General features: G+C 45.5%; 1 protein-coding gene across 5 annotated transcripts in view; it reads left to right on the forward strand.

Moving 5' to 3' along the window:
• The window catches only part of MAP3K13 (mitogen-activated protein kinase kinase kinase 13), an 82072-nt gene that overhangs the window by 55471 nt on the left and 11887 nt on the right, over positions 1-14714 (forward strand). For all 5 annotated transcript variants that reach the window (XR_010885060.1, XM_067302051.1, XM_067302050.1 and 2 more), the window contains 6 exons: positions 6090-6273; positions 6751-6942; positions 8177-8335; positions 11953-12111; positions 13447-13555; positions 14513-14622. Coding sequence is in view for 4 of the 5 variants with exons in the window: in XM_067302051.1 (XP_067158152.1) it covers positions 6090-6273; positions 6751-6942; positions 8177-8335; positions 11953-12111; positions 13447-13555; positions 14513-14622 (913 nt within the window). In the remaining variant the exon portion in view is untranslated. The remainder of the gene's footprint in view (positions 1-6089; positions 6274-6750; positions 6943-8176; positions 8336-11952; positions 12112-13446; positions 13556-14512; positions 14623-14714) is intronic.

Below are 14714 nucleotides of genomic sequence, written 5' to 3' on the forward strand. Positions count from 1 at the left end.
TCAGGGTCTTCAGCCCCTAATTTCTCCTGTGTTTTTTTTATTTTTATTTATTTTCATAGAACTGAGGAACCCAAATTTGTATGTGGTATTTCAGAGCAAAAACTATACAGTCCTTAACACTGGAAACTCTCATTCTGAATTGCCCTGCTGTTTGAGGGCCGTATCGTATTGCAAATGCACCTTGCTTGCTGTGATTCCTAGGTCTGTGTAGAGCGCTTTGAACGCCCGGCTCCATCTTTATACTGGGGAGTTATATTGGCTACTCGTAACAGTTCTGTGAATCTTGCGTACAAGCACTGTGCTACCAGGTCAGAGTTTTCAGAGCTGAGTGCTGCTGAGCCATCGCGTGCTTGCATGTGCTTGTAAGCTTGGATGGGTAGCTTCAAGGAAGCGACCTCTGAGGCAGTGTGTTATATGCTGTACATAAGTGGGACGGTGGCTGTGCTGGAGACCGCAGTGTAACGCATGCTTTGACGGTCTCTAGGGGACACTTTCTGTTGTGTGAAAGCTGATAATAGGAAAGATTTAAGCACTAACTCATGAAAATGAACTGCTGAGAACATTGTTGTATGTAGGGGGTCTGCTTAGAGCTCCCGTTGGTATGTACAAACGTTGCTGTTCTTCATGTCGTGAGCATGTTCAGGGCTCCAAATTCCTGCATGCTTTGCAGGTCGCTCCGGTGTAGAACATGTGGCATTAAGCCCTTCCTGAAAGGACAATTTTGAGACAGCTACTGATGTGTCAGAGCTGGAGATTAATTTACATTTGCTGTGTGTGGCCTGTGTGGTTTAGTTGCTTCTCTGAAGCCTTCACTGTCATAAAGGAGTGTGAAATGGAGAAACTTTTCTCTCGGGAGCTCTTCGGCTGGACAGGTCACTGGTGTCAGTGGAGGAGTACTGCTCTTTCCACTGATAAAGCTCGTTAACCTCATTCTGTGCTAAAGCTTGAGGGTTTTGCCAGAATATCCATATTCTGCTCTCCAGATGACCTCGTTCTTGCTTGTTGCCACCATGTCTGTGCATTTCATTTGCTACAATTTACGAACCACCCATTCAGTAACTGATGTTTGGGATTTCTTTTATTTTTGCTGTCTTTTAGCAAGAGCGCAGTGGATGCTAGGTTTGAGTTTATGCAAATGTTATGAATCTGTTCAGAGAAGACAGGCTGAGGAAATGTCTCTGGCTCTTTCAGCAGTAGAGGGAGGTTTGGGATAGCTTTTCATTCCAGGGGAGCTTATTCTCACCTTTTGGGGGTCCTACAGATCTGTGCAGGTGAACTTCCCCCTCTTCGTGAAGAACTACTTTGAGCAGGAGAAGCGGAGCTGGCTGCCACAGCCCTTGTCCCAGAGCTCAGCTCCTTTTGACTCACTGTGTCAAGGCTATGGAGCACCTTGGAGATACCTGGAGCTTGCTCTGTGCTTGTGTGGGAGGGCAGTGGAGGACAGATGTAACACACTTCCCTTCCGGGATATACAGCACAGCACTACCCTGTACTAACTTGTCCTTGGGCCCTGAAGATGTTGTGTCCAGGTACCATGTCACAGCAGTGCAACTAGGCAAGCTAAGGTGGAAAGGCTGAGGCCAAGTAGCAGGATAGGAGCATCCCGTGGCTGTCTGGAGAGGCTGGTGAGCACTGCTCGTGGCACTGCCATGGGAGGGGTTACATTCGGCAGCTAATCCAAGAGCACTCCTTCACGCTGGCTGAATCACCGACTGGAGGAGGGTTTGGTCCTTCAGCCACGGGAGACCGCACATTGCCTGCAGATGCTTCCTAGTCCTTTTGCTGCTCACCAGCATCCCTGCTTGCTTGCTTTGGTCTCCTTCAGGCAGCTGCTCCCCTCCTGTGAGTAGAAGTTGCCCAAATGCTAGGACGTGGTGGTGGTAGTGGTGTAGTCATACAAGGTAAAAGAGCAGTAGATTTCAAGTCATTGGAAATGGCTAGAACATGAGTCCACATTGCCCTCAAGGCTTGGCTAGTGCCTGGGAGACTGGTGAAAAAGATAGGGAGGAGAAATAACTTTTACAAGACTCCACGTTCTCTTCTTCCTGAAATTACTTCTTGGGTTTCCTTCTCAGCACTTGAGGTTGTTATCAAGGCCTGTGTTTTTCCTGAGGGCCCGTACCGGCCAGAGCTTTGATCAGCTGGACACTGGCTTGCTGCATTGTGGTCTGTGTGTGTGGTCGACTAAGCAGTGCTAATTGCTGTTATTAAAAGGCCTGCATACTTTGTGAATAGTCATTGCTGTAGGGAGTGTCTGCTTTTGTATTGCTCAGGGTCTGTCAGTTAATTCTCTGAGGTTTAAATGCATTGGTTTTGACCCAGAAATTCACTTTTGACTGTGTTTTTCCAGTTGTTTGCACTGGTGTTAAAGGTCGTTGGTGGGTGTTTTCAGGGAGATGTACTCAGTTCTTCAACTTGCCTTTACCGGTTATTTGATTGGGGTTATTGGAACTTCAGCACTTTACTGTAAGACTTGTTTGTGTTTTCTGTAGACTCATTAGACTCCTGAACCATTTCCTTTGGATTTACAATCCATTTGCAGGAGTTGCTTTCACCTTCCTTTCCATGAGTTGCAAATTTACCATTGCTGTGTTCATTTCTTTGTAAACCTGGAGAGCAAGGTGCTTTTTAAAGAGTGTGTTTTTGTTCATGGCTTTTTGGAAATCCGGGATGCTTTTTGTCGTAATGCCAGTGCTGGTGAGCGGCCAGCGCTGGCAAACAACGAAAATTTGTTTCAAATAGGTTGACTCCATGGCTCAGCCTGCTTGTCTGCTCCAACATTTCCTCCCCATGGGAAATGCATTCCCGTCATTCTGCTCGGATGGTTCTTAATCGCCTTAGAAACGCAAGCTCTTGGTTTAATTTCCTGTTGTTACTATAATTTATTTAGGGGAAATCTCTCTCAGGTTTGTTTAGGGAGAGTCTGGAATAAAAACTGCCCCACCGTGGTGGAAGATGTCTACCTCTTTCATCTGCTGGAGGATGCTAAGTGCTAGGAGAGCTACAGCAAGCCCTGAACCTGTGCAGTCTCAGAAGATGTTTAGCCAAGCAGTGTCACACACTTCTGAAACCAGGCTAGCAGAACAGCCTAGTCTTGATTAGTGTGTCCAGACATGTCTCTGGGCCAATTCCTTCGTTAGTGTTACTCTTGTAGACAAGCCTCAGCACCTTGAGTTAACCATGGTTATTTGTCATAGCCATGTACCCAAGTTCTTACAGCTGGTTTATGCAAGTCATTTTGGTTTCAAGTTGTTAGGTATTATGGGCCGTTGAGGATGGATTTGTATAGGCGGTGGGGGAGCTCTATAACCTGCTCTCCAGGAAAGGTTTATGATCTTGACTTTCAGCTGTATTCGGCTGTTTCTCAGGTGGTGTGTCATGAGTCCTCTCTCTTCCAGCCTTGCCTGTTGCCCCTTAGTGGAACTGGTGAACTTGATTTTTCAACATTGAACCTTGCCAAGGTGTCCTTGAGGGTAGTTCTGAGGAGCTGTAGGGAGCACATACCCGGGGTAATTTATACATTTTTCTACTAATAGGTAGGTTTGTGTTGTAGTGGAAAATACAGATTTGCACCACTGATGCTAACAAACCCTGTTTTTCAGCTGAATGTAGTCCTCTGCTTTTCTCGTCCGGCCTCAGTTTCTTTGGGAAGTTTTTCAGTGCTGGTTGTGTTATGTGAGCCAAAGTCATCTCTGATGCTGGCTGTCTGGAAATGCAGTAACACATTCCTGTACAGTGAAAGGTTTTTTAATGGATTTTTGTCGTACTGTTGTGTTATATAGACTGGCTCTTTGTTCTTCTTGAAATTCCAGAAGCTGCAGGATGCTTCCCCGGGGGAGTATGCGATTGCTGCTGCCCCTAAACCTCTTCCCTGAACCCTGTCCCTGATATTCAGGGAGCAGGTGGGATGTTCAGACCCTGCCCCATCAGGAAAGGATCTTACCAAATATACACTGGGTGACTTTGCAGGAGCAAGCTATGAACTTGTGCTTACTCTGTTTGCAATCTCTCTCTGCTTTTGCCATTGCAAAGGGCAATAGGTGATATTAAGAGACAATTAAGGCGATATTAAGTGATATCAGCCATTACCAGGCACAAACTCTGGGTGCTTCAGGGAAATCAATGACAAAGTCATGTGCCTTTTATAGGAAAGGCAGTCTTCTCCCGTGCAAAGAAACAGCTATTTCGTTACAATGGAATAGTTTCAGTACTGCCTGGCTAAAAATACTGTTCATCGAGGAACACAAAATGTTAGCTGAATAGGCCACCATCTTCCATAAGCAATGTATTTGTGAATTAAAAATAAATACAGATCCTCTCTCAATTTCTCTATAAATGTATTCTTTCCTTATTTAATTGAAGAACTGTCTTAAATACCGATTGTAAGCATTTTGACAAAAAGTGTTCAAGTTGTTTGATGAAGAAGAACACTTATTTTAAAATACTTGAATGTCCTGTGATCAAGATAGTGGTAGTAGCCTATGGAAAGCATATTTCATAGATCGGTTTATGGTGATGTCTTAGGATAAGACGCAACAGGAAAATACACATATTTGTTAGGTGGGCAGTATAACCTTCACAACGTCTTTTGTGGTGTTCTTCAAAACTGAAGATAGGGATTGTCCACTGCATGTCCACCAGTGCTGCGGGTTGCTTAGATATCCTGTGTTTTAGCTGAGAGCTGCATGCTCTGTTCTCCTTTCCATATCCTTGTACAACGCAAGGTTGCAAGCACACGTCTGTACGAAAAATACTTGTGTGTGTGAAGAAACATATGCTGAAGACTGAACTTTGTCCTGCCAAGTCAAAGGGAATTTTTAGCTGTAGATTAACACTGTTGTTTTTATAGTTCAGTGAGCAGCATGGGCCCCGAGCTCTGTGTCTGGGTGGGAGATGGCTCTCCTCAGCCATGCCTGAAGAGCAGTCGCTTGGAAGGAGGAGCACAGCTCATGTCTGAGGGTCACAGGAGTGATCTGAGGGAGAGCTTTGAATCAGAATCAGTCCAGCTAGAGCTCGGGAGTATGAGTTTCTCTCCAGCGGTGGCAGTATTTAGGATGGACACTCTTGCATGATACAACTGCCCAAAGCTGGCAACACTCCAACAGCTCATTGAGTGCATGAAACGGAGAAAGACGTGTCTTCGTAGTGATCGGAAACAGGGCTCCGTACAGGCATGACTTTATTTCAGAAATAAGTGGGTTAACTTTTGCTGCTACTGCTAAATGAATTTGTACTCTAAGCTCAAATGTCTGTTGAGTTATAGTAAAGAAATTATTGTTTGCCTTTTATCTTACTGGTTGTGTAATGTTAAGGTAATTTAAAGATAACTCGCAGATATCGAGGTTTTCTGTTCTGATGGGCACAACTGTCTTTAAGCAGTTTAAACTGTGTTATTGGACCACTCTAGCAGTACCCCAACAAGATGCATGTGGGTACTAAGAGGAGGAGTCTTTTCCTTAAGATCCCTTTGCCTGTTTGACAATATGCAATGTTGGTGTGGGAAAGACCTCTTTCAGTGACCGGTAGTGGTGGCTAACGGGCTTCGGGCTGGGTAACTTGGTGGTTGCTGGTCTGGATTTTACCTGTCCCCTCTGACTTTCCTTTTTGTTTCCTATTTTTGTCCTGCTTCTAGGGAAAAACCCTTTGATATTTTTCCCCAGTTGTGAATGTTAAATATTTCTTTTCATCTGTGCTTTTCAAAGGGGTCATGTGCTTAAGAACAGATACCATCACCCTTGAGTTTTGGAGTAGAAGAACGCTCCTAAGTTGCAAATACAGTGTCTCAGGTGTGTTAAGTTGTTGCCTGCCAAGTCGAAGTGGCTCACCCAACTGTTGAAAAGTGGTGGTGTGCTCTGCTGAAAAAGCAGCAGAGAGGGTGAAGAGGAAGAGGCAAGTTTCATGGGGGAGAGGGGTACTGGCACCATCCACAGCGGGGCTGTATTTTGGGGAGACCCTGTCTCCCTCCCCCAGCAAAATCCACTTCCAAAGATAACGAAGGAGGTGGCAGGCGCTGCCCCGGGGTGACCTTGCAGCAGAAGTTTTGTGAACTTGCTCTTTGAAGCTGTTCCCCTTTGCTTGCCTGCGCCTAGATACCTGGGAGGTGCCGTTTGAAGAGATCTCGGAGCTGCAGTGGCTGGGCAGCGGCGCACAGGGAGCTGTTTTCCTGGGCAAATTTCGAGCAGAGGAGGTGGCGATCAAGAAAGTGAGAGATCAGAACGAAACGGATATCAAGCACTTGCGGAAACTCAAACATCCGAACATCATTGCCTTCAAGTAGGTTGTGGTATTTACTAGAACCATACCAGCGCTACCTCTGTCAAGGGAAGAGGCAGTAGCTCTCATACCCTGGCCGTGTTTTTAATTCCAGGAATTAAGTTGTCTGTAGAACAAAGTGGGCAGTCACCCTTTGCTTCCTCTTTCAAATTGTGCATTGCTGTGAAAACGAAGCTGTGGACACCACTCCCACCCAATGCTGTGCTTTGGGCATGCTAACAAAATGCGTGCTGTGAACTCTGCTAATGTGCAGGTGTAGGAAATCCAAGAAAACCAATCCCTGTCACAAATGAGGTTCCTCCTGTGCAAAGCACGCCAGAAACATTCCTCTTCCTATTCAGTAAGGAGAGCTGTTAGCTGAACCTCGCCCAGGCAGAGTGCACAGGTTGCTCTCCCGACCCTTGACTGCCACGTTTAGGAGTTGCTCTGGGAGTTGTACTCTGCTGACCCTCATTCCGTGTTTGTTTTCTTTGACAGGGGAGTTTGCACTCAAGCCCCGTGCTACTGTATTATCATGGAGTACTGCGCACACGGACAGCTCTACGAAGTCTTGCGAGCGGGGCGGAAGGTCACGCCTCGGCTGCTGGTGGATTGGTCCACGGGGATTGCTAGTGGGATGAATTACCTGCACCTTCACAAAATCATCCATCGAGACCTCAAGTCACCAAAGTGAGTCTCTGGCTCCTTAAATATGCCCCAATTTGTTTCTTTTTTTTCTTGAGGAATAGTTTAAAGTTAGGTCCAAGACCCCATTTTTTCCCCACGTTCTCTCAAAACTAATGAGAGATCTTTCCTGTGTCACTCTCCTCTTGTGCTGGAATTTGCCTCGACTATGGAAGCTGCACCAATTGCCTACGTGGAAGAGAGCAGTCAGGAAACATTTCCAAAGATGTGATGGTGTCTGGTCCTATTTGAAAGTGGGACACTCTGTTGCCTTCTGTTCTTTTATTTTTCCTTCTTATTTGCTCTTCTATTATTTCTCTGGTTTTCTGGAATGTGTCTTTCTCATTCTTCTGCAGCTTTCTGGCTAAAGCTATATGGCTGTTTATGTCCTTGTCCCCTGATGTTTCTTGATTGCTTCTTTAGCCTGTGACATGACTGTGATAGCGCGTTAGGGTAACACCTTTAGATGATTACAGTCTGTTAAGATACAGCACTGCTAGAAGTTTGAAACTTTCCCAGGCGCAGTGGATCTCTGTTTACTTTAGCATGACTTGCTAATTTGCAAGTAATATCAAGACTGATTTTTGACTTGTAGGATTTAGAAATGCAGTTGAGGCAACACCCCCCCCCCAAAAACAAACAAAAAAAGAAAGTGTGTGCTTTCGTCAATGAAAATACAAAATCTTTTTCCTTGTTCTGTAATCCTGAGCAGAATGGCCTCATCAACTGTTTGTGTTGATCAAGGAGGCATTTACTCCCAAGGGCTGTTGCAGTACCATCTTGAGAGATGTGTGCTGCAACTGTGATCTCAAAGGGAAGACTCTTATTTCCAGAGCTTTGTGGTTTGGGAGAAGCTGGCTTCCGACATCAAAGCAAACCCCGATCTACAGGGCTGGAAACAAGCAAGTTAAAAACAGTCTGACTCGCATATGAATCTCACTCCAGCATAGTGTTGCTTGAGATATCAAGCAAGGAAAGGAGGTGCACTCCTTCAGTAGTGGACAGAAGACGTGGATCTGCTGGGATTGACCACTGGATTTGTGAGTTTAACTGTGGGACTTAGCTTTTGTGCTTGAGGGCCGCGTCGGCCACTAACTTCAGAGTGCCTCAGCTGCTTGTCTAGAATAAGCGTTGTGTGCAGCTCTCAGTGTGCTAACAGGAGGTTGAGACCAGTTGCTGAAAGTCTGTTGTAGAAGTAGAAAATTTCCAGGATGCTGATTTCTTGTTTTCTTCTTTCCAGTGTTTTAGTTACGCACACAGATGCAGTAAAAATCTCAGATTTTGGTACATCTAAAGAACTTAGTGATAAAAGTACAAAAATGTCTTTTGCGGGTACTGTGGCTTGGATGGCCCCAGAGGTGATACGCAATGAGCCTGTGTCTGAAAAAGTGGATATCTGGTGAGTAGTATTGTTGTTTTAAATAAATATCTTCACTTTTTGTTTAGCTGCTTGCTTTTCCCAGCACTCGTGCATTCAGTGCTCTTTTCCCGTCCTAGGGATGGAGATAGTTTGCTCTCTGGTGGAGTATTTCATTCTCAAAAGATCTGCCTTAGGCCCTGAACTGTGTCACTGAACCACGGGCTAAAATGGCGAGAAAAATGACGTGTATGTGTAAAAGCTTAGTGTTGAGATCTGGAAGGACGTACCGAGACTCAGTACAAACTGTCTGCATCATGCAGGAACTTCACAGTAAACAAATGCAGCAATTCTTCTCTGTCTCGGTATTCAGGCCAGAGCTTTCTCTTCCATTACTAGCGCTCGAGGCCCCCTCAGCAACTTCTGCAGCCAGAGTGATTTTTCACTTGCTTTCTATCCTCTTCAGGGCCTCCCTTGAACTGCAGAAAAGCCTCTACTCTGCTGGCTTGAAGGGTCCAACCATCTTTTCCTTTCTGCATATTGGGCTTGGCTGTTACGTGTACAGCCACAGGATTATAGTCCGGTGGAACTAACTCTGGATCCAACAGAGAGGAAACCAGGAAACATCATAGGAATTTTGAACACCTATTTCCATCCCATGTGAAATGTGCTCTTTGTCCCAAGGGTCACAAGGAAAGGTCTCTGTGATACTAAAAATGCTTGGGAGAGAACTCCGCCTTGGAGTTCCTTTGGGATGCCTCTCCACAGGCTTCCGGGTCTTCAGAGAACCACATCTCTGTTTCTGCCTTGTTATTTCTGGTTATTAAATGACAGTAGCCAGGACAAACGTACTTCTCCCCCCTTTATGGCCATGATGAATTTTCCTTTTTGTGGCTTTCAGCTTTGAATGCCGTCAGCCTCTCCTACAGTGTGTGAAGCCCCAGGTCAAAGCTGCAGGTGGTTCAGAGTGTAAGTGGTGCCAAAAAGCTGCTGCTGCGGGTGGTTCAGCTCAGTGCTCTGCTCTCTGTGCTGGCTCAGAGTTGGATCATGACTTTAAACTGAAATTTCCTGTAGGGAAAGGGAAAGTCTTGTAACACGTGGTGCACCGTGGTGAACCTGTGTTCTTGTGCCTTCTCCTGAGAGCCTCCTCCTTCCAGAATTAGTCAGCAAGAACAGTTTTCCCTGAGATTGGCCCATACGCCCAGGACTCAGTCCTAAAAGACATCCAAGTAACCACACGCTCCCATGCCTTGTTTCTTTGAGAGAGCTTTCTTCGACTGAGCCTCAGGACTGTTGTCAGCACTCAGGGGTCCATCCCAGCAGACTGGAGGAGCAAGGAGAAGCATTGTTCGTGTGGTCGAGGCTATGGAAGAGACTAGGGAGAATGCACCTGGGAAAAGCTCTTTCCCCTGTCTAAAACAAACATTACTTTTGGAAGACACAGGGATAAAGTGATGTTTTGTGTGTTCATTTTGTGTAATTTGGCATCTGGGCTTTGGGCAGGAGTCTGGGCATTCAATTTAAGGCAGGCTGCAACATAGCCAACTCTTCTGGGAGAAGCTCTTGGATTGTTTTAGGAAGAAATTACAGTCACCATTTGTCTTCTGAGCTCTTCCCTTTGAATCACAGATTCATTAGGAGGGATGTTGCTGGATTTCCACCCTGAGCTTTTTCTCCTTTAGAGTGGCTTCAATTCACGAGTGTTGTGTGGAGCGACATGTCCAGTAAAAAAGAGTTGCTAGCCCTGCTGAGGACTCTGAGCACTCCTCAACTCCTTTCCCGAATGACTTGCAGATGTTCTTTGGTGTAAACCTAGAGGTGCCTTGGATGCAAGTTGCTGCTAAACACCCTGCCCAAACTCCAGCACATACCACTGCTGCCGTTCCTTTACCACCCCTTCTTTCTGCTCCCAGTATATGGTGGCCTCTCTAGGGTTACTTGCAGTGTTCCACTGAGGCAATATAGGCAACGGCGTGTTTGGCTTTTGCTCTTTGCATGATGGGAGAGAAGCAGACCTCTCCTTCGCAGTGATGGGAGGAAAGACCTGTGTGGAGGTGGTAGTAAATTGTCCTTTGTCGGAGGGTGCAGCAACGATTGCTCAAACTCTTCCTTGACATCCATCCCTCCCCCAAGATGAGTAAAAGCCCCATTCCTGAATGCTGACAACAAATGAGAACAGTTCCTAAGCTGCTTATGTGTCTGCTCTCTCTCATCTTTAACAGCATGCTAAAAAAAAATCTATAATCTTATCAGGAGTCTTGAAAATCCTGTGTCAGGTCTTAATCAGAACAAAGCTGAAACCAGATGGGGTTTCCTGGTAGCTTGTCCAACCACCTGGGATCCCTGCTTTCTTGCAGCCCATGGAAAAATGTTTCCAGGGAAAAAACATTCAGATTCTGACTTTTTTTTGAATGTGCTTTGAAGCCAATGGGGTTTTGAAAGTGAGATGTTGTTTACGTGAAGTACTGTTTCCTGACTGTTGTTCGCGTCCAGGCCGTTTGTCCCTTGGGTGGTCTTCTGTACTTAATAAAAACAATTCAATATAGTATGAGCCAGGAAAACCCGTGTCACTTTTCACCTGGTTTGGCTCACCGGCCGAGCCGGTGCCCCATGGGTGTGTGGGGACGCAGGTGAGGAAATACCTGCAGGTGTGAAATTGAGACGGCTGTATGTCCCCTCTTATCTCAGCCTGGTCTTAATGCACACTATGAGTGGTGCTGGTTCACAGCAGCTTTTGTTTGCTGCTGTGTTGACTGATTTGCTATTTGTTTGCTGTTTTATTGGGTGGATGTTGTAAATAAAACCAATAACTGCTGTCATAAGTGAAGGTTTTGGTCCTTACTTGGTCATTTCACCAATGAAGGGAAGCAAAGCGAGTTTTATAGCCTGTATCTTTCATTCCTTGTAATATGAGGTTCTTACCCAGGCAAAGAACTTTTCTTCTCTTTAATTGTTTGTTTAGTCTCTCTTTGGCCTTTCTTTTTCAGGTTAGAGCACACAAGCAATTCCAGATGAAATTACACCTGCTTTTGATACTGACATTTACACGTTTCATTTGTGTCTTCCTTTCCAGGTTGCAGTAGTTAATAGTGATGAGTCTCATAAGCTTCTGAAACACCTACCTAGGAGTATTATGGGTGGCTGAGTATGCACAGCAGCACAGGGAGCTTTTGGCTAGGAAAAAATGTTAAATGATATAAAAACACAACTTTTCTGCTGCCTTTATAAAACACATGAATTCTGGCTGTCCTGTAGTAGATGATCTGTTCTTACTGATAAAAACAGTCAAAACTGTCTTGGAAAAGCTAACTTTCCCCTTTAACAGAAATTGGTAAGATTTTGTCTATGTAGAAAAGCTTCTAACGTACTCTCAGGATTTTTAAAATCTCCCACTGAAACGGGAAAGGGTGAGTGAAAAACGATGTGGTTTGTTGTTCGGCCCAGGCTGAGACTGGGGAGGAAGAGTACCTCATATGTGAAATAGCTACTCTTGATTAGAAGCTAGTATTTAAACATTGTTGCATCTGCTTGCCACTCCAGATTAGACATTCTTAGTTCCCTGTTTTGCCAAAGGAACGACAGTTTTCCAAGCTCCAGGTGCTTCTGTTAAATTGCATTCATGTGGAAGGTTTTCCCTGATCTTGTTTTTTGTTCACCAGGTCGTTTGGGGTAGTTTTGTGGGAGCTGCTTACAGGAGAGATTCCCTACAAGGACGTGGACTCCTCTGCCATCATCTGGGGCGTGGGCAGCAACAGCCTGCACCTTCCTGTCCCGTCCACCTGTCCGGATGGCTTCAAAATCCTCATGAAGCAGACCTGGTAAGAGCCTCGTCCCCGTGCAGAATGAGAGATGACTCCTAGCTCTCGCCAGACTCGCGGAGAAACCAATGAAATGAAGGTCAGGGTGGGAGTGTTGAGCCCAGAGCGTAGGACACTCTTAAATACTCTGCTGCTTGGCACAAGAGCAGTAAGGTGTAACATTATGGATCCCGCTTTCTTGCGGCAGAAGGCCTGGGTCCCCGAGGACGTTTGGAGCGTAGGGGAAGGAGTAAGAGAGCTGTGTGGTTTGCTGTTGGGTTGGGAAGATGGAGCAGAGGGAAGGAGTAGGCAGACACTGTTGAGATGGGCTAGTGAGGGAGAGGGGGTTGGAAATGGGAGAGTGGGGCTTGATGGAAGCCCCAGGAAGGTGACAGGTTAGTCAGGAGTTGCCAGTCTTGGCGAAGCAGGAGCCCACAGCATAGAGGTCATCTTCAGTAGCCTTCACAGGGTTTGTTGCTTGAGGATCTAAGCAGTTGATAGAAGATAGCTCTGCGGGAAGGGAAGAGAAAAGGAGGTGGTAGCAAGGGAGCGGTGAAATTTCTTGGGGCTGGCTGCAGACTGAAAGCAAATGGATTTTTTTTTTTTTTTAAATTCTCTGAAAATGTCTTTTAAAGTGACTGGTTTTTGAACTGGACAGAGAGAAACTCGTGGTTTGTGTATGAAACCAGGATTTTACATGTGTATATATGGGAGATGCTTCCAGTTTACTCCACCTGCCAGTTGAAATTGGAGATGAAATTCTTGGTCTCTGGTTGTGCATTAATGCTTAATCTTTGTAACTGAGTCTTTCAGCATTTCCCTGCTCTGTCGGTAGGCCAGCACAAGGGGAGAAATAGGCTGAAGCATCAGTGACTCTTAACGTGGCTGTTTACCCTCCTGAGCTGCAGCCGGGCTTCTACACAGGGCTGTGAAATGCAGATGTTGCAGCGCTCAGCGCTGCGTGCGTACACTTGTATCCCCACCTAGCGGAACTAGGTCGCTTGTAGGGGAGAGGTGGCCTAAGAAGCTGTTTCTTCCTATCTTTAACGCTGCGTCCATGCAGCAAGTCTGGTGCGTTGAGTCTCGAAGCTAGGATGCCAATCTCTTTTCTCAAAGGTACTAACGGATTTGTACTTAAGTGGGATCTTATGCAGATGTTTGGTATGCTACAGTACTGCAGGCTCAGTCTTGTACTATATAGCCATATAGATGTGTCTGGTTTTTATAGCTTTGGCTCTAGTCTGTCAGCTACAGGATCCAGAGGACTGATTTTGGTGATAAGCACTTTCAGAAAGGCAGGATTAGATAGTGTTATTAACCTGATCTCATGTTAGTGACTGGTCTGTTTTGTTCCAGGCAGAGCAAGCCCCGGAATCGCCCCTCATTCCGACAGACACTGATGCACCTGGATATTGCCTCTGCTGATGTGCTGGCTACTCCTCAGGAAACCTATTTCAAATCACAGGTAACTAGAGAATGGTTGTAGCCCAAGAGCACCAGAGGTGGCTCCAAGGGTCTCATTTTAGGGGCTGCACTGTGTGCAGCAAAAGTCATGACCCGTGATTTTAGTTTGATTCTTGGGGAGAAGAAAGCTGAGGGGTATTTAAGTCTCTTACCCAGACTTTCACAGACTGAGACATCTGCTAGCTTTAGTCAGAAACTCAGCGTTGTCTCATTCACATGTCTCTGGAGACTGCTGACTTCAGATGTTCTGGTCCCAGCTGTTTCTGCTGGTACAGTCGTACAGGAAACCGGAAAACTCTGCTGTGGGAGGACACACTGCATTTATTAGTGAAGATGAGTAGGGCAGCCAGTGGGACAAAGAGCTGTCACAAAGCACTGAAGGGACTCAGGGACACTCGGGGAAGATCTAAAAGGACGTTCTTAGAGATTCCTCTGAGTCCTTCCCAGTTGGCTTCTCCCAAGGTGGGATGAAACCTTGCCTCGAGTATCGAGGATCTACAGAGTGTTTGGTGGGGGTATGTGCGTGTGTGAGGAAGTGGGTGCCTTTTGTTAAAGCTGCAAGAACGATGGCTTCAAGGGACAAATAGAGTTAGTATCACCCTAGTGACAGTCATCTTTGTAATGAATAGAGCTGCACAAATGATCGACCTTTCAGTTTGTTTTAAGTGCCAAAAGAAAAGAAAATGTCTTAAGTTGAAAAGAGCTTTTGAAGTTTGATTTTTAATATTTCAGAAAATGCAAGTATATTTTAAACAAAGTAATTGGAAATACCAGTTGAAAATGCTGAAATGAAACATGCTGCAACTCTTTCAACAAAATAATTCAGCTAACAGAGGCACGTTTTCCACATGAATATACAATTTCTGCAGTCACAAAGAATATTGCCCAAGAATTTTCTTTCGGAGCAACCAGAGTGCTCAATGCTTTGTAAATACCTGAGAGTAAATTATTTCCCTAGGCTGAATGGCGAGAAGAAGTGAAGAAACATTTTGAGAAAATTAAAAGTGAAGGAACTTGTATCCACCGGCTAGATGAAGAATTGATTCGTCGTCGAAGAGAAGAGCTCAGGTTTGTTGTCAGTCTTCTATGACTACTACTCACTTTTCCCATCCAGCCTTTTCTTCTCCAGGTTAAGTGAACCCAGCTCCCTCAGCCTCCCC

The sequence above is a fragment of the Apteryx mantelli genome, chromosome 9 (assembly GCF_036417845.1).
Source record: "Apteryx mantelli isolate bAptMan1 chromosome 9, bAptMan1.hap1, whole genome shotgun sequence".
Lineage (NCBI taxonomy): Eukaryota > Metazoa > Chordata > Aves > Apterygiformes > Apterygidae > Apteryx > Apteryx mantelli.